Here is a 22446-nt window from a genome sequence, read left to right as displayed (position 1 = left end):
CATGTTCAAGCAAGGCCAAATAATCTTGTTTGTATCATTAAGATGATTTCAAAAAAGAGAATTGATCACCGGCAGCATAAGTTATGGGCTACGGCTACAGAAAGAAACAATTAAATGCCGGACGGAATGGGAACCCATTATAACTCGCTTTTCAAAATTGCAGCATTATACAGTATACACCGGCATCACCCACCCAATAAAAGTGGCCTTTCCATGAGACTCAAAAACCACTTATAAAAGATTCTAATTTAAATTTAGCAGTTCATTGAGGGCATAAGGAGCTAGAATAAATAAAACAAATAGCGGCTTCTTATTAATGAATGATAAAATGAATATTTTATTTTTCAACCTATGAGTAAAATATGAATGTATCTAGTATTTTTTTTTAATTAAAGATTTCTCAAAGAATAATTCAACATAAATTTGACTTATGAAGTGAGTCTTTAATCTTTCATGTTTGGCTTCCTTACTATTTCAAAAAAATTCATTTGTTGATAGATATACAATTTTGTCCCTGTTATAAGCCATTATTCCGCTATTTCCGGAGACTTTTGTAGATGTTGAAATATGAGTACGTTCCTTTCACAATCTGTGAACAATCAATATGAATAACTGTGATCAAATTATGATGAATTGAATTTTCAATAAAGAATGTTTGTGATATGTGTAATTAATAGGCCTATGATATTGAAATAATAGTACCTTAAGTTAGTAGTTTTATTTTCAAGTCTCTCTTTAAACGTTTTTTTGTTACATTAACTTACACTACATTTCATACATATGTTTCGCTACACTTGACAAGCATAATCAATAAAGCTTATTATTTTAAAGTTAATAAAAACAGCGATTAGCCAATATTAATCTATACTGTACTTATTATTGTAGGCCTACGTTCAACTCCACTCACAACTCAATTATTCATTCATCGATGTACGTCCAATTCCACCTATTGGTAGACAGACTTGAAAAGATGCTCCCCACTTTCAGGGAAAATTGTGAACCACTTGAACGTTCTACTTTTATAGGTCCGTATCACATTAGGACACCAGACTGGATCGTCAAGTGTTGGAGCGAGTCGTGGGACATTAGTTCTTATTGCGCTAATTACATTCACAGAGAAGGAAGATAGGCCTACCTCACTCTTACCATATACCTTTACTAAGTGTTACATTAAAGTCGCCAGCCGGGATCACCAGCCCACCAGGTTCTTGTTAGCGGTCGGTTGGTGTCTCACTCGGGTTATTGCCAGTCCGACCACCATTCCTGGTGTCTCGGCTTCATTCACATACGACCATCACTGGTGGAGATCTGGTGTCCCGTTTGGTGACCCAGCTTGTTGGCCTCATGTAATGCAAACCTTGAACTATTATCATTATTGTTTTCATTTTTGAGCTATCATATCTATTTATAATCAATAAATTTGAATTTATGAAAACATAGTTTTTATAAAATGTTGGAAGTTGCCTGATAAGAGGTTCAACAAATTTCCAATCCAACTTCTTATCCATTATAATATGACCCGGTTTCATCCCAATTATTATTCATCCAATTTTTCATGAATGAATCACATTTGAAAATATTGCGTCACTAAATTAGTTCATGCACCAATATTATTATTACCAATGCAAAACAGCTTAGGTCCAGTGAGTATAAGTTGTAGGGCTTTATTTTCAAATCGACTGTAGCTCTTGTCATCATTGTTAGTAACGATTTCTTTAGCCAGTTTGGTTTATCAGTCCACGAACACATCCATAACGCATTTCGCAAATTCTTGCCCTGTGATAAATATATTATATTGTGATTATTTACGGATAAGTTATTTTGACCAATCATTTCTGATTATTCATGTTACCAATCATTTGAGTAGTGATTCTAAAATATTGATATTATTGTTATGTGACAATGAATAAATAAATAACAAGCTTCCCTATAATGAGATTCTTAGGTGTAAATTATTATGTATATGGCTGTTTTTGGCAGAGAGATCCTTTCGGATTTTCTGCCTTGCCGTAATACCCATTGTGAATTTTTCTTTCTCTTCACTATATTGGGTTGAAGTTTAATAACTGGAAATGTTCACTCCCACCTCCTGAATGGAATTTTTTATAGTATCAAATCCAAAAATTAGTTGTAGAAAAACATGATACATCATAAATCGTTCAAACTTTATAAATCATTAAATTATGTAATAAAATTATATTATTCTTTCATCAACTTATTACTAGAATGGACTTTCATGATGCTTGATTGGTGAACCTTCTTGGTGAATTCTATTCATTGAACTGTATCATATAAAATTGGAGCTACCGACCTCACTGGTTACCTTCTCGCCATCTCTTGAAATGAAGAATACCAGAGACAAAATGATAGAATAACGTAAAAGATCCCTCACTTTCGACAAGATGTCCGGCATCTGTGGAAATTATAAAAACACTCTTCAGGTTATAAATCAAATTATCAAAACACACTCCAGGAAAAAACTTAATTTCTGGATTGAATAGACTTTGGGTTACATTTTTTCAAATTATCTTGCAATCGTAAAGTATCTGTTAATATTGAGAAAAGGCAATTTTTTCATACTCAATATTTTATTATTTGTTCTATTTATCCTCCGATGAATTTACTCCTATATTACAAGTAGGTGGTTGTCATATAAGTAAACTAATTTTTTTCGCTCTTCATTTTCCAATATTACTGTACATTTTAGGTTTTCATAACTTAATAAAGCTTCATGAGAGATTATGCCGGTTTACAATTGCATTCATCGAAGCCTCCGTAGTTGTTGGACAAAAACTGTCTTGAAAACCGTATGTCTTTCAAGTTAGCACTTGACTTGAACTCATTCCGTTGTTTTCGACAAGAAAGAAAGAGAGAGAGAGAGAGAGAGAGAGAGAGAGAGAGAGAGAGAGAGTGAGAGGGGAAGAGTAATAAGTGTTATAAAATGCTAAATGTTCAATTCTCGATTCGTTTCTTTCACTGATTGTTCTGGTGTATTAAGAATGTTTATGTTAAGTTAACTACTCGTATTATTTGTATGTATTTCATAAATAGAGCAAATTCGAGCAAACTTATTCACCTCCAGTGTATTCTATTGTTAATAATGTTGAATGAAAAAGACCCTGCTAACTTCTCAACTACACAAAAAGTATTGTTAATAAACTGTAATTTAAATTATATATGTATGATAATAATCCAGCACATTTTCCATTAGTCACTATAATCATTTGAATGTATTATCAGAGTTTGCTTTGTTTTTTAACAGTACTGGTACCATATTAAAAAAAATCATTGATTAAAAAGTCATTGATACTCTTTATAATTCAGAGCCGTAATGACAAAACTATATCTTACTTCACTAGCTATACTCACTTCGACAATGATGACAAGGAAAAGGCAAAGCTGAATGGCATAAATATTCATCAAGAATACAATAACGTTTTTCATATTACCGTTGAAGAACTCCACCCTTCTGTAAACATAAAAAATTTAATGTATTGTCATGAGCAATAAGTTATGATGGTCCCAGGCCATAGAATTAATTTATAGAATATAATTCAATAGGTAATTCCTTAATAAAATATAATTTAATATTGGAAATTATAATTGTATCCTCTAATAACGACAAATATACAAGCCAAATCACCAGGAAGCAAATTTGTGCTGACTGGAAGAGAAGATGCTAAACATAGGGCAAAACTTCCCAATCTCCCCACCAGCCAGCAATAATATAATTATTACAGTAGATTTTCCCACTTTTCAACTTTTGGAGCTCAGTCTCACTTGTGCCTCTCCTCCTGACACCCAAAGACTCTGACTGGACAAGACTCAGACCTTCCTCTGAACCTCACCTTTCAGCCAAAGCTGACGAGATGTTCACCTTAAGGGTATCGTACTCAATTCATTAATTTTCATTGTTTTTCTTTTAGGAATTTAAAAATAAAATAAAACGTAAAGATTTTTAACAAAGAGGAGACTCCTCAATATGTTTAGTGAATCATTTTATAATTAAGTCGATTAAATTAAAACTGAACAGAAACTCTTTTTCTTTTTATAAAAACAAGATAAGTTAATCAAGACTTGTTTAGATTAATCTGGTTTAGAAATTGGAAAAATATTAACTTTCACGTTTCAAATTATATTGTTTAAATATTGTAGCCTAAAAATAAATCATGCATCTCATTTAAAATTATTTTTTCCTTTCATCTTCAGCTGAGTATCTCCTTTGTAACTTTTCTTCCCATCCGAGAAGTGGTGGAGCCCCCAATTTGCAAATTGAAACATATTGGTTACATAAAATACATTTATGAATATTTTACAAAATTAGTGACACATTAATGAATTGTAATTAAATACTCTCTATAATAACTCCTATAATAACTAAATAACGATTTATAACAAATGAAGGAGGCTTACTTTCCTATTCGTCATTGTATATTTATTTGATTGAATAATCGATAACAAATCGATAGTTGATTAAAACAAAGATGTGTTTTATAATAGTTTTCAGATTTCAATATTTTAATATTCTGATACACAGACCAGTGCACACGAAGTTACATTATGATAATAATAAAAGTAATGTCGAGTGACCTGATATCTGAGTTTTCAGGTTGATTAACTCGGAAATAAAAATCATTCAAATCATTTGAAGAATGAAACTTTCCAAAATTTGCGCCCAGACCGGGAATCGAACCCGGTACCTCTCCGCCATCGCCCACCAGGAACTTTCTGATATAGACGGTCAATATTTACATTAGCAGAAGTCCTTAGTTCTATTTATACAGCTTTGATTGGATATTTTGAAATAATTATTATAAAGTAATAATATTCCAGCAGTTGGTTAACTGCAATTTCTTAAAAAATCCTCCATCTCAGTAAAGTTTCTTTGTTGTGCATGTAAGCTATACATGAAACGGTTACATGATAATGATCATGATACTGCGTTGCACCGTTCCTTATGTGATTGCAAGCATGCTCTGCAGCTAGAACAATCCATATATTAATCTGAATTTTCGTTTAATAACTATGATTGTGTATTTTATCATTATTTCACTCCAATTTATCTTTTGAATCTCTTTCTCAATTCATATTTCTCATTACTAATTTCTCATTATTATTAATGGAATGATTATTCTCTAAGTTATTTTGTTGTATCATGTGTACGGTACGGTTATTGATCTGTTCACATAATCAAGTTTTTTATTTGAAGAGAGTGGAGATATTTTATATCGCATAATTTTCCCTTCTTTTATTATTAATTTTTGAGACTGAATTTCAATCTATGATTATGGAGAATAGACACATAAGGTAATACAAATATTATGAGACTAGTGACCTCCTGGGTTGGAGAACTCGTTCAAGAACTGTTGTACAATCTTTTATTGTAATCTTTGAAACCCACAACTTTTAGTTATACAGAGTTGATGAAAATTATGAAAACAGCTGAATATTCCTCTTACAAGAATAATTTGACAGTAGGTTTCATTAGGGATCCTATTTGAAATAAAAAAATCTGGTGTGGCGCACTCACACAACTTTCCTTGCCGTTATGAAAATTGATCACCTGACGCTAGTGTACACGCGCATCTCAAAACTACTATTCAAAGATCTGAGCCAGCTGGTGACAGCACAATAACGTTGGAAACACAAGAGATCTGCTATCTCTTCATAGTGAATGATTTAATAGAATCATGTGGCAAACAGTTTCAAGTCTTCCATTATTTTTCCGATTTTTAAAAAAGGTGAGAGCAACGTAGTAGGTAATTACAGAGGTATCAGTTTTTTAACAGCATTTTTCAAAATTTTTGCAGGGTTAATACTAAATAGACTTAATCACTGGGTGGAGGAAAATAACGTACTAAACGAGTTTCAGGCGGGATTTCGTAGGGGATACTCTACTATTGATAATATATTTTCCTTGACATCTATCGCTAGTCTTCAGTTAGCTAAAAAAAGAGGTAAATTATACTGTTTTTTCGTGGATTATTCAGCCGCATTTGACTCAATAGACAGAAAATCTCTATTATATAAGCTTAGTAATATGGACCTCTCAACAAAAATGTTGGCTATTTTGAGAGCGTTAAATGAGGATACTTCTGCTAGAGTATGGTGCAGTCAACGGTCTGGAGAGGGTGGTCTCTCACAACGTTTTCAAACTAAATCAGGATTGAGACAGGGCTGCTTAATGAGTCCCTTGCTATTTTCTTTGTTTTTAAATGATTTAAATGATGAACTGGGTGGAGGACTATTGATAAATGGTAAGAGGATTCGGGTCTTATTGTACGCTGATGACATAGCTTTGATTTCTGACTCTCCAGTAGGGCTTCAGTACATGATAAATAATTTAGAAAGGTACTGTGAAATGTGGAATTTAAAAGTAAATCTAGATAAGTCAAAAATAATGGTCTTTAGGAATGGAGGAAAACTAGCTGGGTGTGAGAAATGGACATTTAAAAATGAGCAGATTGAATGTGTAAATAGATACAAATATTTGGGGTAGTTCTTACACCAACATTGAATTTTGAAGCTCATTTGAAAGAAAAATCAGATAAGGCTAAACTTGCGGTGAATTTGGCTTGGAGAGGTCTTTTAAATAGTGATAATATAGATTTCACAGCTAAATGTAAATGGTTCAAAGCTTGCGCAGGGGCAGTTCTGTGTTACGGAGCTCAAGTATGGGGCTATAGACAGTATGATACTGTAGAAAAATTTCAGAGATTTTTCATTAAGAAAGTGTTCTCGCTTCCTATAAACACCCCAAACTACATGTTGTTTATTGAGACAGAACTGTCACCTCTTTTTGAGTACTGTCTCAGGTTGCATTACAACTATATTACAAAAGTTATGGAAATGAAAGAAGGTCGACTTCCAAGATTTCTAGTGGAAGAAGTAATAAAAAAGAGAGTCTTCTGGTTTAAAGATTGGAGAAAATTGTGTAATGATATAGGGATAAGTTATAATGACAATATTAATTGGAGTAATAAATTCAAGAAAATTCTCTCAGGCTTGGGCATAATTCACAGGGATAAATTCTTACAGGACGCACAAGCAGGCCATTTCCATTCATTGTATAGATCATTGAACCTACAACTGGGTGAGAACAATTACATAAAGAGGAATAATTGTGATTTGTGGGTGATGAGATGGGTGTTTAAAGCGAGAGGCGAGCTGATCGATTTGAACTATAAGCCATGGGTGTCAGATAGGAACTATACTTGTTCAATGTGTAATTTAAAAGAAATTGAGAACGTTTTCCACTTTGTTGGGCGATGCCCATGTTTGAAGGAATGGAGAATTAAATGGTTAGGGGCGGCGGTACTCTCTAGAGAAGTATTTATGTCTTATATGAATGGCCTAGATTGGAAGAGATTAGCTTCTTATTGTAGGGACGCTTGGAGATATAGGCGAGAACTAGTCCAGGATTTCAACTGGTAGGGTATTTTTGTCATGCTCTGGGGAAAAATATTTATCTACAATAGGTCAAATTCATGAGTCCTCTACCTTCCAGAGGTTTTATTTGAGAGCAAACATGCTCTGCAGCTAGAACAATCCATATATTAATCTGAATTTTCGTTTAATAACTATGATTGTGTATTTTATCATTATTTCACTCCAATTTATCTTTTGAATCTCTTTCTCAATTCATATTTCTCATTACTAATTTCTCATTATTATTAATGGAATGATTATTCTCTAAGTTATTTTGTTGTATCTTGTGTACGGTATTGATTTGTTCACATAAGTTGTTTATTTGAAGAGAGTGGAGATATTTTATATCGCAAAATTTTCCCTTCTATTATTATTCATTTTTCATATTTCTCATTACTAATTTCTCATTATTATTAATGGAATGATTATTCTCTAAGTTATTTTGTTGTATCATGTGTACGGTACGGTTATTGATCTGTTCACATAATCAAGTTTTTTATTTGAAGAGAGTGGAGATATTTTATATCGCATAATTTTCCCTTCTTTTATTATTAATTTTTGAGACTGAATTTCAATCTATGATTATGGAGAATAGACACATAAGGTAATACAAATATTATGAGACTAGTGACCTCCTGGGTTGGAGAACTCGTTCAAGAACTGTTGTACAATCTTTTATTGTAATCTTTGAAACCCACAACTTTTAGTTATACAGAGTTGATGAAAATTATGAAAACAGCTGAATATTCCTCTTACAAGAATAATTTGACAGTAGGTTTCATTAGGGATCCTATTTGAAATAAAAAAATCTGGTGTGGCGCACTCACACAACTTTCCTTGCCGTTATGAAAATTGATCACCTGACGCTAGTGTACACGCGCATCTCAAAACTACTATTCAAAGATCTGAGCCAGCTGGTGACAGCACAATAACGTTGGAAACACAAGAGATCTGCTATCTCTTCATAGTGAATGATTTAATAGAATCATGTGGCAAACAGTTTGCAATTGAATCACATTTTCTCAAATTTCAAGCTTATTTTTAATTTTAGGTGAAAATGTTACTATACATTAATTGAAGAGATTTTCATTCTCAATCTTTTCCACTCGAAATTTTCCGTTTAAATTATATCTGAGACCTGATAATTGGAAATCTAAAATCAAACTTTGCATAGATGGGGCGGAGCTCCTGAAATTTTTACAGATATGGGACTTGTGGCAGTTGATATAGCTTATCAATGACTATTTTAGGTATAAATTTGATCAAAATCGTTGGAGCCATTTTCGAGAAAATCGCGAAAAACCCTGTTTTTGACAACATTTTCGCCATTTCATCCGCCATCTTGAATTGCATTTGATCGAAATTGTTCGTGTCGGATCCTAGTGTAAGGACCTTAAGTTTCGAATTTCAAATCATTCCGTTAATTGGGAGATGAGATATCGTGTACACAGACGCACATACACACACACATACAGACCAATACCCAAAAACCACTTTTTTGGACTCAGGGGACCTTGAAACGTATATAAATTTACAAATTGGGGCATCTTAATTTTTTTCGGAAAGCAAAACTTTCCTTACCTATGGTAATAGGGCAAGAAAAGTAAAATCACTCTTCAGATGTTACTCTGTCGCTTAACCCTTATTTGACATTATTCATGAAAAAGTTGTAAGTCGGTGAGGTTGGCTCCATACGTGTATGTGATTTTAAACCATGCAAAACTGCTTCTTAGTTCTACCTAAAGATGCCAGCATTGATCAGAGCATGAGAAAACATTGTATCCTATATTGTACAATATGCCTGGATAGTATAGTTATATCCAATGCCTTTTAATCTCTCTTCAAAGTATTCCTCCAATATATGAGCCACCATGACAGAAAGAGAATTCCATACTTCATAAGGAAGAATTTTGAAATCAATTTGCCAAAATTTCATACATTAGATAATGTGTCGCAGTAAATACATAACTTATATATAAAATTACCTGCAAATAGATTGGTGAGTCCTGACTATTTTTGAGATGTAAGACTGTAATACAGCAGTTTCTTCGGGACTTTTAACCTGTTTCTCTGGATCGTTTTGAACAATACTTCTCTCAACAATGGCATCCATGTCTTCAATTGAGTTCCTTAGCAATTCCATCTCAGTAGTTATACATTGGAAAGATAATGACATCACTTTCATATCGGTTATCCAGTAATGAACAAAGGAGATGTACCAGAGTAGCAGTAAAGTCTGAACTGCCATTTCAAGTAGAAGAGATTTGTATTCTTCTGGGTAATGTATGCTGAGAAGAAAATGTAACTTGACATTTTTGTTTGTAAAATTGGCAATCAGTGCCGCTTTCAGACCCTTCATATAAGGGATGAGACCAGACACAATGGTCAACAGATAAAAGTACCTCTTGATAATCTTGTTTGTTGTTTGGAATCTGTGTTCGCGGTTCTCAATTATAGAATTTTGTTCTTCGGTTAAAAGCTTTTTATCGATATTGATCGATGATAGATGCTCTTCTATGTATTGACACAGCTGAATGGTGTCTCCTCCCATCAGTCTCATGAAACTCAAGGAGCAGAACAATGTCAGAATTATGTCTTTTAAAGTGATCAAACGCTGGATGAAATCGTGCCATCTGGCATAGAGAGAGAAAAATAAATTCAGTTGGAGTAGACAGGTCAAAACAAAGTAAATTTTTGAAATAATTGTTGGCGGGAGCGTTAGAATGGATTTTCTAGAATTCTTGCTGTTTTCTGTACGAGATGCTGAGCCCTCCATATATTACAATTGAACACCTGGAATACACAAATTTTGCTGAAATAAACACATAGTAAATGGAAAGTTGAATAAATCAGGTTTTTACCAGAATTTAAATATCTATTCATCTCTACAGCAGCCTATACTTTAATTATTGTACATCACATGCCTGATAAGGCTATGGAATATTTTTCTCAAAGGAATACGCAATAAAAGACAGTGCCTAAATAAAATGTTCAGATTCAGTAGCAGAGGCCCGTGAGAAAGGCTCACACGTCATAGCAACGATTAATGTCGAGTGTTCATTTCGAATAGGTACTGTATTAGGTTCATGTTCTTGTATTAGAATGAATATAGAATTAAAACACTTTAGTGACTTTTGTTGTTTGGAAAGTTCAATAGTTTTTTTAAGTTTAACTATTCCCTGAATACTAAATTGTCCAACTCCAGAAGTATCAATACAATTGAATGAATCAATAGCTTGGCCTGTAATGAATAGACTCATTTGTTTGCCATCGATTTGATGATTATATTTGAGAAAACAGTAGGCCTAAGGTATCTATTATGTGGAATGAAACACTATATTTCAGTGGGAATTCAAATTTTTATTTCAGAGAAATAAAGAAGCGAAAAGAAGTTTTGCTTTCAAATAAATGAAATGACGAATTATAAGGTAACGTATATGTATGAATTCAGAAAATGTTTACTGAATTGAAACTCATTTTTGTCAATGAAAAATTAAAAGGTCAAGCAATACTTCTTCGTTTTGCAATATGGGAACACATAGATAGAACTAGACGTATATAAACATGAAATAGAACAAACCAACTGGACCTGCCGCTTGACAACAAAAATATATTCTCCATAGTGAAAGTGAAAGTTGACTGCTATTACAATTCCCAAGATAATTAAAGTTAGTTGACAGATAGATTATTAAAACTTATTGATTCAGGGGTAAAAATGAACTCAACTTACTTGATAAAATAATCCGATATATGATAGTAGATAGAATCTACTGTTCTATACAGCAAGTGGTGTGTATCAAATGGAAATAATCCTCCCTCTATATGAAGATTTACTAATACATCAATACGATCGGGTCTCTTCAGATTAAATGCAATAGAATAAGCTAGATATATGGTTTTATCTCAGTAAATAACACTGCTCTGAATAGAAATCAAAGTTTTGATACAAAGAAATCTGACAATTGTACTCCGTGAAGACAATTGATATTGTCTCGATAGTCAGGAGAATAATCACACTCCAAAATCTGTACGGTATTTAAAAGGATAATATCAGCGAGTTCAAGCAGAATCTGCACCAAGGTAGTAATTATTGGACAATCACAGAAAATAATAGCGTCTAATTACAACCAACCCTACAATTACAATACCCTCCAACCAATCATCAAAGATTTTGATTTGTTTTCTTTTTGGGGTATAATTATTACAACTATTCGCTGCTAGATGTTGTCACTTACTGATAGGAGTCATACAATCTACAACTTTCCGACAGTCTTTCTAAAATGTTTTGTCGAAGAAGTATAAACGACAGATTAAGATTCTCAGTATACGATATCTATTTGACTTAAAATAAGAACAAAAGTCAACTCGAAAAATTGATTTTCCTCCATCTTACCACTAATTTGTCTCAATTTTCACTTACAAACTATAAGTATAATTTAAATAGAGCCATTGAAAAATATCTTTCAAACTAAAGTTCAGGTATGTATAATTAAATGCTCAAAGTAAAAAATAAAAATTATTATAAAGTAATTGAAATAATTAAAGTGGAGTATATCTTGATGCTTCATTAGCAAATATGAAGGAGTAAAAAAAATAAATTATAATTTTATTGCATTGTAATTTGAAAAATATATTTCATTTTTTGGAAGATTTGTGAATTGTACTAAGTCTTTATATGTACAAGATTTGTTGGAAATATAATTATTGTTACGAGCCCATCAATGATTATTGTGAAAACCTTGAATAGCTAAACATAAGTTTGTTTAATGACATTGAATACCCGACCAAGTAAAACAACACTATGAAGCTAAAACATAAATCTTGAAAAATTACTAAAATATAACAATGACTAGGTCTATAAGACACATTTTCCCCTATAAGTGTGTATGTATTGCACTATGACAAAAATATATTAATTTTTATACTTGGGCATTCTCACCTTCCCCACTTCGTTTGCAAAGGTGGTGTTTCAAAGCTTTTCTGGTGCTAAAAGTACCATTGCAATCAGTACAAGTATAAATCACGGCGTTGTGTAAAGTTTCTATATGTTTTCTCAGACCATCTTTCTGTTTGAATTTGTGCTCGCAGAAATGGCATTCGAATGTTCGACCGACATGAACAGAAAGGTTGTGTTGTTTGAGGTTGCCCGGCTGGCTGAAGCTGACGTTGCATTCCTCACACTGGTACTTGCGGATTCCAAGATGCACATGCGCAACATGCTGGTTGAGACGTTGCTTATCCCTGTAACTCTTGCCACAGTCCTTGCAAGGATATCTAATGCCCTGGTGGATGCACTGCAAATGCTGCTTCAGACTTTCTTTCCAGCCGAATGTAGCCCCGCATATATCACACGTATACCTCTTGCCCTCGTGAATCAGTTGTATGTGAGTTGCAAGCTTCTTCTTCTGATTGAAAGACTTGTTGCAATAGTCACATGTGAACGCCACCCCTGAATGATTTGCGACAGTATGTTGTTGCAATGCACCTTTCTGAGAAAAACTCTTAGAGCACAGCTCACAAAAATGTCTTATCTTCAAGTGGATCGATCTCATGTGTATTCTTAAATGAGGTTTACTAGTGAATGTCTTTTTACACAACCTACAATTCACACTAGATTTATCATGAATTGTTTCATTGTGCGCTTTTAATCCACTTCTCTGTGTAAAAGTGACATTGCAAACCAAGCAAACAAATCTGATACCCAAATGGTTTGTCTGGTTATGTGTGAATAGGCCGCCTTCTGATTTGAAAATCTTATCACATTGCAAGCATACAAACTGTTTGTGAACTCTTTTCAAATGCGCAGCCTTATCAGATTCTTGACAAAATTTCTCATCACAATCGTTGAACGAGCATTCAAACTTTAAATTTAGATGTACTGAATCAACGTGTTCAATAAAACTTTTGCGGCTATTGAAAGACTGCTGGCAAAAGCCGCACTCGTAGATGACGTCACAGTGCATCGACTTGATGTGCTCGCGCAAATGATTTTCGCTCTTGAATCCTTGATTGCACATGTCACATTCATACTCCACTGCCTGTCCCTCCGGCCCTAGCAACTGACCCACACAACATCCGTCCGAAAACTTTTTCAAGAACTCGCTAATATTCGTATTCAAGTTGGTTTTTCCTAAAACGAAAGTTGCACCAGGATTTAAACTGTTCTGATCCTTATGAATATTTTTCGAAGTAGTTTTTGATGAGGATCGGGAGCATCGTCTCACCTGAGAAATAGACGACATAGAAATTAATGCACAGTCCTAAGTAAAATAAATTGGTCGTAGTATATCATTCACAAACTCCGCAATTCTGATCGGAGTTTTGAAATATAATATGAACTGACAATACTGTATTGGAGTGGAATACGAGAAAACATTATTGAGATAATCAAACCAATGAGAATAGATGGGAAGCAAATGTAGAATCTTATTAGCACAAAAAATTGTATTTGTAATCTATAGCAGAGATGATAAACGTTTTAAATGTGTTACTATAAATTACGATTATTGGAAATCTTAATATTGTAATCGTATTGCAAATCGTAATAATTGTATTGTAATCATTCCTATGAGAAGATTGGATGGTGCTAATTTCAACAACAAATTTTAAATGAATACAGTAATTCAATTATCCTTCTTAGTTATAGGAATATGAATAATTTGTATGAGAATATTGGTAGTTGAGCGAGTGTAGTCAGGTCTACAGTGATGAGGTTTTAGCTTGACCGGATTTGCTTTTGTCAGAGTGTATGTTACGCATTTATTATTTATTCAAAAAATAAATTGTCATTGTCATTCATTTACCAAGAATAGATAGATAGTTAGTTTATCTATCATTTCATCGCAATGCTTTTTAGTTCTTCAAGAGCAATAAATTTGCCATAATAATACTGTACAATTAATACAATATTAGACCTACATTAGAGCATAATGGTACAAAATATGGATAGTAATCGATATTCAAGTTACTGTGTCCTAGTCTATCTCAAGTCTCTCATAATTATGCTCATGTGAATACACACACAATAATGACGTTGTGATATTACATCACAATTATGTATGTTTTTCTTATTCATCAGACGTTCCAATTTATGATGCCGGCGCTTTGCTCTCGCCGAGTTCGTACAGATGACGACGAACGCGAAAGTGTGGATAGCTACCATTCCACTGGTCGCCATCACTCCGTTTTTGACGAGTCGAGATCAAGAGAGACGAGCAAAGGCAAGTAGCTCGCTACCGCTAATCTTGGATGAAGTACACATCTTCTAGTCACATTGCAGTGTGGATGGCAAGACAAACGCGAGCCGGTCATGTTGACCAGTCGGCAAGCGACTCGGCGAGAGTGTAGCCTAGGCATTAGATAGCAAGCTCTTCCTTGGGATTATAAAACTTCACAAATTTAATGGTACAGGTCTATCTATTATTACTCAGCTGAGTTTCAATGCCAGCCGAATAATCAACTAACTCACTTAGAGGTGCGTACAAGCTTTTTCGTTACACTGCATAGAAAATGTGAAATTCCAGAACAGTTTCTAGGTTGGAAAGATACCATTTTACGAACAGTGTAAATAAAAACAGCTGATCTCTGAAATTTACATTGAGAATCTTGATTATATTTCAAAACACCAAGGGAAATGTGTGCAGATTTTTTCTATAAATATTCATTACTCATTAAACTTACGTTCTGCATTTCATTTTCAAAGTACGATATGGTCTTCTTTCTCACTCGCAAACTATCCCTCCTATTCATAATTTCATCACTGTGACTTATCTCATTGTTATTTATCCTTTCATTATTTGGTTCATTACCGTCTTGTTCGTCTTTGATTTTTAGTTCTCCAACCTAGAAGTATAATAAATCACGAATGATATTACTAAAAAAACAACAGTATAGGAAAAATCAAACAGGCATATTCACATTTGAAACACAGCTATGAGATAAAATTTAAAGCTAACCGAGAGTTCAACAACTATTCAAATCCATTTTATATATAAGTGATTTTATGATACATTCAATTCATTGATTACGTTGCAGAATTTTATTTTAGTTGTTGAAACAAATTATTATTTATCATAATGTATATTTCTACATAAGGTATCGTTTAACTAAATTATCAGTGCAAATGATTTTGTAAAGCAAATTACAGTCAACTTTGATCTATTTTATGTTAATTTTAAAAGTGAACTTTGAAGCTGTGAGAAAGTCAGCTTTAAGATACCATTAAGGGAAGTGTTGATACTTATGGATATTGGGAGAAAGTGGCTCATCATCAAAGTAAAGTGAAAACTAGGAAAGTTTCTTCTAATTGAGATTCAACATGACTGTCAATTTTAAAGACATGATTGTACATTGTAGTGTATGATTTTATTAATTGAGTAAAAGCATTTTCAATTCAATTCAATTCAACGTGACTCTGAAAGGAGAATCCTTCCAAAAAAACTTCAAGGATGCACTAGTCTGAATAAGTAAAGCGCAAAGAGCTGTTTGATTTGTTTAAATTCGCCGCTGCCGCCTTATTCAGTAAGTTACTCAATTTTGCACTTTAGTTCAAGCAGTTCTATTAAACATCCAGAATATTGCACCACCAACCACTCTTCCTTATTTCTCATTTCAACCCATTTTTCTCTTTTTGATATTAACATTAAAATAAGAATACAAATAAATCCTGCAAAAAGTTTTGGCTGAGTGAGTAGGAATAGATTCCAATTAGAACTTGGCTGGATTCCCATTCCATTCCATAGTATTTGAATCACACATCAACATCAAGGCTAATCATTCATAATTGAGAATGATATTATATGTATCAATTTATAAATAAATAAACGTGTCTTGTAAAGTAGAAATATTATTCCTATGATTTCCAATAGAACTATTCCCACTTGGACCGGCCAAGCGAATATGAATAGATCCATTGGGATTCATGGGAATAATATTTTCTCTTATATTGATATGTGGGGATCTGCCTTGATTAATAAATTTTGCTCCAGTTTTGTTTTAGTGATAATAAAATAATGATTCAAGTTAGTACGCACCACATTTTTTTCCAGCATTATTATATCAGTATCCATTGTAGGTTCTTCACCCATTCCTTTTGCTAATTCAAATCTTGTTTGACCAATCCACAATCTACAATTTAACAGAGCAAATTTTTGATTAGAAATTCAACTTGTTTTCAGTTACCGTATTTGATTAGTGTTATCTAAGTCGATAAGAAATAGCATGCTCTACATGAACAGAAAAAGGGTATTTTCAAGATTATCTATAACTGAAATTTGAGATAGCAGCAAAGGTTATAACAATATTATGATACAATATTACTAGTAGTTCTGTGAACAGTCGACCTCGCGCAGTTATAAACCGCAAACTCCTCTTATACTGTCCATCAGAGTAAATCCTGTCTGTATGTCGTGTCGGCGAGATATCGGTGTGAAAACGGCTAATGGCTGTTGGGGTTGGTGTATCAAAAATACTAACATCAAAAGCTAATCTCGTTCAAGACATATACTGGCATCAGGACAGCCCAAGTTCAAAGCAGAGAAAGTTCGAGAGACAATACTATGTTATTTCAGTTATTAATTGCATGCGCTATTGCACGATATCAAGAGTTCATTTATTTATTTACTCACAATGGAGACAACGGGTTTCCCCAAATATGTCTCCTTGACAATAAAAATTGTACAGGTAGAAATGAAAAAAGAAAAATAATGTTAAAATTAATACGAACTTATGCAATAATAAATAATACAAACAACAATAATACCACCTAATTCAAAAATAAAAAATACAAAGATTTCAAATACTTATGAAAAAAGTAAAAATAAAACAAATTGGGAATTCAAAATTTGTAAAAATTAAAGATTATAATAACAATGTGATGATATTGAATCATCATATGACTAGTGTTTTTCTTCTTATGTTTCTGTTATCAGATGTTGAACTATTTATTCTAATTTTGAATCTGTTATGAATTCATTACTGATCAATAAAGCCTAGAATGCAGAGGTTTTTCATTACAATTTATTGATCAGTAATCTAAAATCATCAAATCAATTCATCTTATCAAATACGAGTCAATCAATTTCTATTCTCTATTTCACAATTTCTATTCAACAACAAATGTATAATCTTCAAATCTTTTCTGGAAACGAAAACTGAAAATTCGCGTTACGATGGACAAATTTTTGAAACCAGACAAGTTTGATGGTGATCCGAATTCTCCAACAGCTCTACAAGAATGGAACTTCTGGCTAAAGACTTTTGAGAATTTTATCGCATCTTTTGATGAAGAAGACATCGATGATGAAAGTAAGTTGCGGTTGCTTACCAACTTTCTATCTCATTCTGTTTATCAAACAATTGCCGACAAAAATTCATATACTTCGGCTATTGACGCACTAAAATCTGCATATGTAAAACCAATAAATGAAATATTCGCTAGACATAAATTGGCAACTAGAAAACAGTCTTCAGATGAGACAATTGACCAATATAACCAAGCTTTACAACAACTGAGTAAGAATTGTGGGTTTGCAGATGTTGATTCTGAAACTCATAGGAAAACATACATTCGTGATTCATTTATCCGGGGCCTCAGCTCTCATCAGATAAGACTGAGACTTTTGGAGTTTGACAAACTAACTCTTGATGAAGCTATTGAAAAAGCACGTGCCTTGGAATCTGCCAGAAATCAATCAGCTTCTTACTCTTCTGAAATAACTCTTAATGCCACTTCAAATAATTCTTCAGAAAATTCATGTAAAGAAACAAATTTGTCAGCTGTAAAAACTGGAAGCTCAAGTTTTCAAAAATGTTATTTTTGTGGTCGTCAGCGACATAAAACACGTCAGCAGTGCCCTGCACTAAATGACTCATGCGAAAAATGCCAGAAAATAGGTCATTGGAAAAATGTCTGCAAATCTACTAAAACTTCTTCATCTTCGGCGCTTATTGCAGCCTCTACTGTTCTTGAAAATGCTACAGTACAAGCTCAGGTAAACAACATTCCTACTTCTGCTTTGATAGATACAGGAAGCTCTGAGACATTTATTTCACACTGTTTTGCTAAAAAATGTGGACTTGAAATGTACCCTACAACTGGTGCAGTGTCCATGGCTTCAACATCACTAAGAAAGAACATTTCCTTTTATTGTGTAGCTCATTTAGAATTTTTAGGTCAACATTACCCCAAAACAAAATTCAGTGTATTGCCTGATTTGTGTGCTAATGTTATTGTAGGACATGACTTACTTAATCAACACTCTGAACTTAGAGTTTCATTTGGAGGAACTAAACCCCCATTGACTATCAATTATCTGGCTCCAGCAAAGATAGAACCTCCACCACTTTTTGAGTTTTTAACTAAAGACATTAAACCTATAATTACTAAATCCCGAAAGCATTCTCTTGAAGACACTAGTTTCATGGAGAAAGAAATTGAGAAACTGCTAGCTGATGGAATTATTGAAGAAAGCAGGTCTCCCTGGAGAGCTCAAGCATTTGTAGTGAAGAACGAAAATCACAAAAAGCGAATGGTAATAGACTATTCTCAAACTATTAACCGATACACACATCTTGACGCATATCCCCTCCCTAGTCTTGAAGATATTGTTTCTAAGGTCTCAAAAAACTCTGTATTCACCACTATTGACTTGAAAAGCGCTTACCACCAGGTACCCCTACGAGAAAAAGATCGACCTTTCACTGCATTTGAGGCATGTGGCCGTTTGTATCAATTTCGAAGGCTTGCTTTTGGTCTGACAGATGGTGTACCCACTTTTCAGCGAGTCATTGATAATGTTATTAATAATGAAAAACCTCTGCATTCTAGGCTTCAACAGCTTAGGGGAGTCCGATCTCACTAGGCATCAAACCTGCAACAGTGTAGAAATCAATCTGAAAAACTTGAAAAAACGTATGCATACCTGGATGATGTGACAATATGTGGTAAGAATCAGAAGGAACATGATTTGAATCTCAAAAAATTCTTAGATGCAGTACAAAAATATAATTTTACAATCAATACAGAAAAAAGCAAATATTCACTTACTTCAATAAGCTTGCTTGGCTATAAAATTGAAAATGGGACAATTTCTCCTGACCCTGAACGTCTGAAACCATTGCTCAATCTTCCACCCCCAGATAATAGAAAGGCTCTTGAGCGAACAATTGGAATGTTTGCACACTATTCCAAATGGATATCCAATTATTCAGATAAAGCTAAACGGCTTCTTACAGCAAAGACCTTTCCTTTGACTTCTGAAGCTATAGCTGACTTCAATCAACTCAAAACTGAGATTTCTAAGGCAGTAGTTAGTACAATTGACGACTTTGAACCTTTTGTGGTTGAAACAGATGCATCTGATTTTTCAATTTCAGCTGTCCTATCACAGTGTGGACGTCCAGTAGCATTCTTTTCTCAGAAGCTGAATGATAGTGAGCGTAAACATTCATCCATTGAAAAAGAGGCTTTTGCTATTGTGTGTGCTCTTAAAAAGTGGAGACATTTCTTACTTGGAAGATTCTTCAAAATTATCACTGACCAGCGCTCTGTATCATTCATGTTTGATATGACTCATCAAAATAAAATAAAAAATGAAAAAATACAACGATGGCGATTGGAGATGTCATGCTACAATTACGAAATAATTTACAGACCAGGAAAGGACAACCAAGTAGCAGATGCACTTTCCAGAGTGTGTAATGCAACTCAAACCGATAAATTACACTCCCTACACTGTGACTTGTGTCACCCTGGAGTGACCAGAATGATTCATTGGGTAAGAACTCATAATTTACCCTATTCAGTTGAGGATGTCAGAAAAATGACTTCTTCATGTCAAACATGTAATGCCATAAAACCTCAATTTTTCAAGAAATTGAAATCTACTCTCATAAAGGCGACACATCCATTTGAAAGATTAAGCATGGACTTCAAGGGTCCTCTTCCATCAAAAACTAAAAACAAATATTTGTTGACAATAATTGATGAGTACTCTAGGTTTCCGTTTGCATACCCTTGTCCGAATATGAATTCATCAACTGTAATTCAGTGCCTTGTGAACTTGTTTACCACATTTGGTTTACCTTCTTATGTACATACTGACAATGGAACCTCTTTCAAATCCAGAGAGCTGCAGGAATTCCTTCATAATCGAGGAGTAGCCACTTCCATGTCATCACCTTATAACGCACCAGGAAATGGCCAAATCGAACGAGAAAATGGTACAATTTGGCGCACAGTGTCTCTTACATTGAAGCATAGAAATTTGGATGTATCTGATTGGGAATCTGTGCTCCCAGATTCTCTACATTCTATTCGATCCCTATTGTGCACGGCTACTAATGAGACGCCACATGATAGGATGTTCCGACACTATAGACAATCATCTAATGGTATAGCACTTCCAACCTGGCTTGCCCCTTCAAACAAAGTCCTAATGAAAGTACCTATACGAAGAAGTAAATTCGATCCATTGGTCGAGGAGGTGGATATTCTTCAAATCAACCCACAATATGCCAAGGTACGGCTTAGTGATGGAAGAGAGACAACTGTATCATTGAAAAACCTTGCCCCTCGAGGAGAAGAGAGCATTCAAGAAGATAACGATAAAAATCAAGATGATACAAATGCAGGATCAAGCCTTAGTGATCACGCAGAGCCTGAGAACAATCAAGAAAATTATCATGAAAATCAAGATGAAACAAATACAGGATTCCCCCTCAGTGATGAAGAAGAGCCTCCTGATGGCACCCTGCGAAGATCTTATAGAGAGCGCAAAATGCCTTCTTATTTGAAAGACTATTCATTGAATTCCTAAAGACGGGAAGAATGTGATGATATTGAATCATCATATGACTAGTGTTTTTCTTCTTATGTTTCTGTTATCAGATGTTGAACTATTTATTCTAATTTTGAATCTGTTATGAATTCATTACTGATCAATAAAGCCTAGAATGCAGAGGTTTTTCATTACAAACAAATAATGAACAAAAATTTTATCAATAGAATAAATAACATTTATAACTGAACGACGTCCCAAACCATAAGCACATCCACACTGATACACCAACTATTTATTATTTGATCAGATCACGCTTACACAAGATTTAATTATTATTATAACGCTTTCCGAAATTTAGCGCAAGAAAACCAGAAGACATTTAGGCGCCCAGACAAGCTGTTATATTAAGTTCTTTGCATCCTATGAAATAGTGCATAAAAATTGCATTCAATGAGGCATGCAATTTATAGTCTACACAGCTGCTTATTTTTTACCAAGTTACATTGAGATATTGAATTGCATGCGTCATGACATGCAATTTATAATCAACTCGACATGGGAAAGGAATATTCTCTATTTCAATCTCTCTGTATTTTTTGTCCAACATTGAGGTAACGGTACTGCGTACTGTTGATTGATTCATCCTAAAGATTCAATTATTTACTAGTAGTTCTGTGAACAGTAGACCTCACGCACTATTCTCATCCACAAGTACCTGATTGAAACTATAGACCTTATGGAAATACAGCAATAGACTGGCTTCTCCCCACATCTGTGTAATCACTTGTCAGCTGATTTATGATGAATAATATAGTCTGATTTTACTTTCCTTGTCCTATTACCATAGGTAAGGGAAGTATTGCTTTCCAAAAAAAATTAAGGTACCCCAATTTCCAAATTTCTATACGTTTCAAGGTCCCCTGAGTCCAAACAAGTGGTTTTTTACTCTAATATTGACGTATGAAGGATGCTCCTTTTTCCTTTTACATTATCCTTGAAATGCAAAATTTCCAAAAACCTTGTATATACGTCGACGCGCAATTTAAAAAGGAACATAACTGTCAAATTTCATGAAAATCTATTACCGCGTTTCGCCGTAAATGCGCAACTTGTAAACATTCAAACATTTAAACATTAAGAGAAATGCCAAACCGTCGACTTGAATATTAGACCTCACTTTGCTCGGTCAATAAATCATTATCAACCTTATCTATGAATAGATTTAATTTCCTCTAAT

At 33.8% G+C, this 22446-nt stretch overlaps 2 protein-coding genes across 5 annotated transcripts in view; one reads left to right on the top strand and one right to left on the bottom strand.

The window, feature by feature from the left end:
• Positions 1–313: 313 nt before the first annotated feature.
• On the bottom strand, positions 314–21600 carry LOC111056026 (gastrula zinc finger protein XlCGF26.1). 4 transcript variants are annotated; one of them, XM_039421351.1, is made up of 9 exons: positions 21528–21600; positions 16461–16554; positions 15109–15270; positions 12368–13652; positions 9414–10221; positions 3370–3469; positions 2312–2413; positions 1621–1776; positions 343–589 (listed from the first exon to the last, which is right to left on the bottom strand). In XM_039421351.1, the coding sequence occupies exons 2-5, from the start codon at positions 16512–16514 to the stop codon at positions 10208–10210; spliced, it is 1515 nt and encodes a 504-aa protein (XP_039277285.1). In that variant the 5' UTR covers positions 16515–16554; positions 21528–21600; the 3' UTR covers positions 343–589; positions 1621–1776; positions 2312–2413; positions 3370–3469; positions 9414–10207. The 4 variants fall into 4 exon arrangements, with proteins under 4 accessions (XP_039277282.1, XP_039277285.1, XP_039277283.1 ...); XM_039421348.1 differs by lacking the exons at positions 9414–10221; positions 21528–21600 and having other exon boundaries at positions 314–589; XM_039421349.1 differs by lacking the exons at positions 1621–1776; positions 9414–10221; positions 21528–21600 and having other exon boundaries at positions 350–589.
• The window catches only part of LOC120349631 (protein SAND-like), a 119766-nt gene continuing 113251 nt past the window's right edge, over positions 15932–22446 (top strand). The window contains exon 1 of the mRNA XM_039420105.1: positions 15932–15948. The gene's annotated coding sequence lies outside the window, so the exon portion shown is untranslated. The remainder of the gene's footprint in view (positions 15949–22446) is intronic.

Source organism: Nilaparvata lugens, chromosome 2, assembly GCF_014356525.2.
Source record: "Nilaparvata lugens isolate BPH chromosome 2, ASM1435652v1, whole genome shotgun sequence".
Taxonomy (NCBI): domain Eukaryota; kingdom Metazoa; phylum Arthropoda; class Insecta; order Hemiptera; family Delphacidae; genus Nilaparvata; species Nilaparvata lugens.
This window is presented reverse-complemented; position numbering and strand designations above follow the sequence as displayed.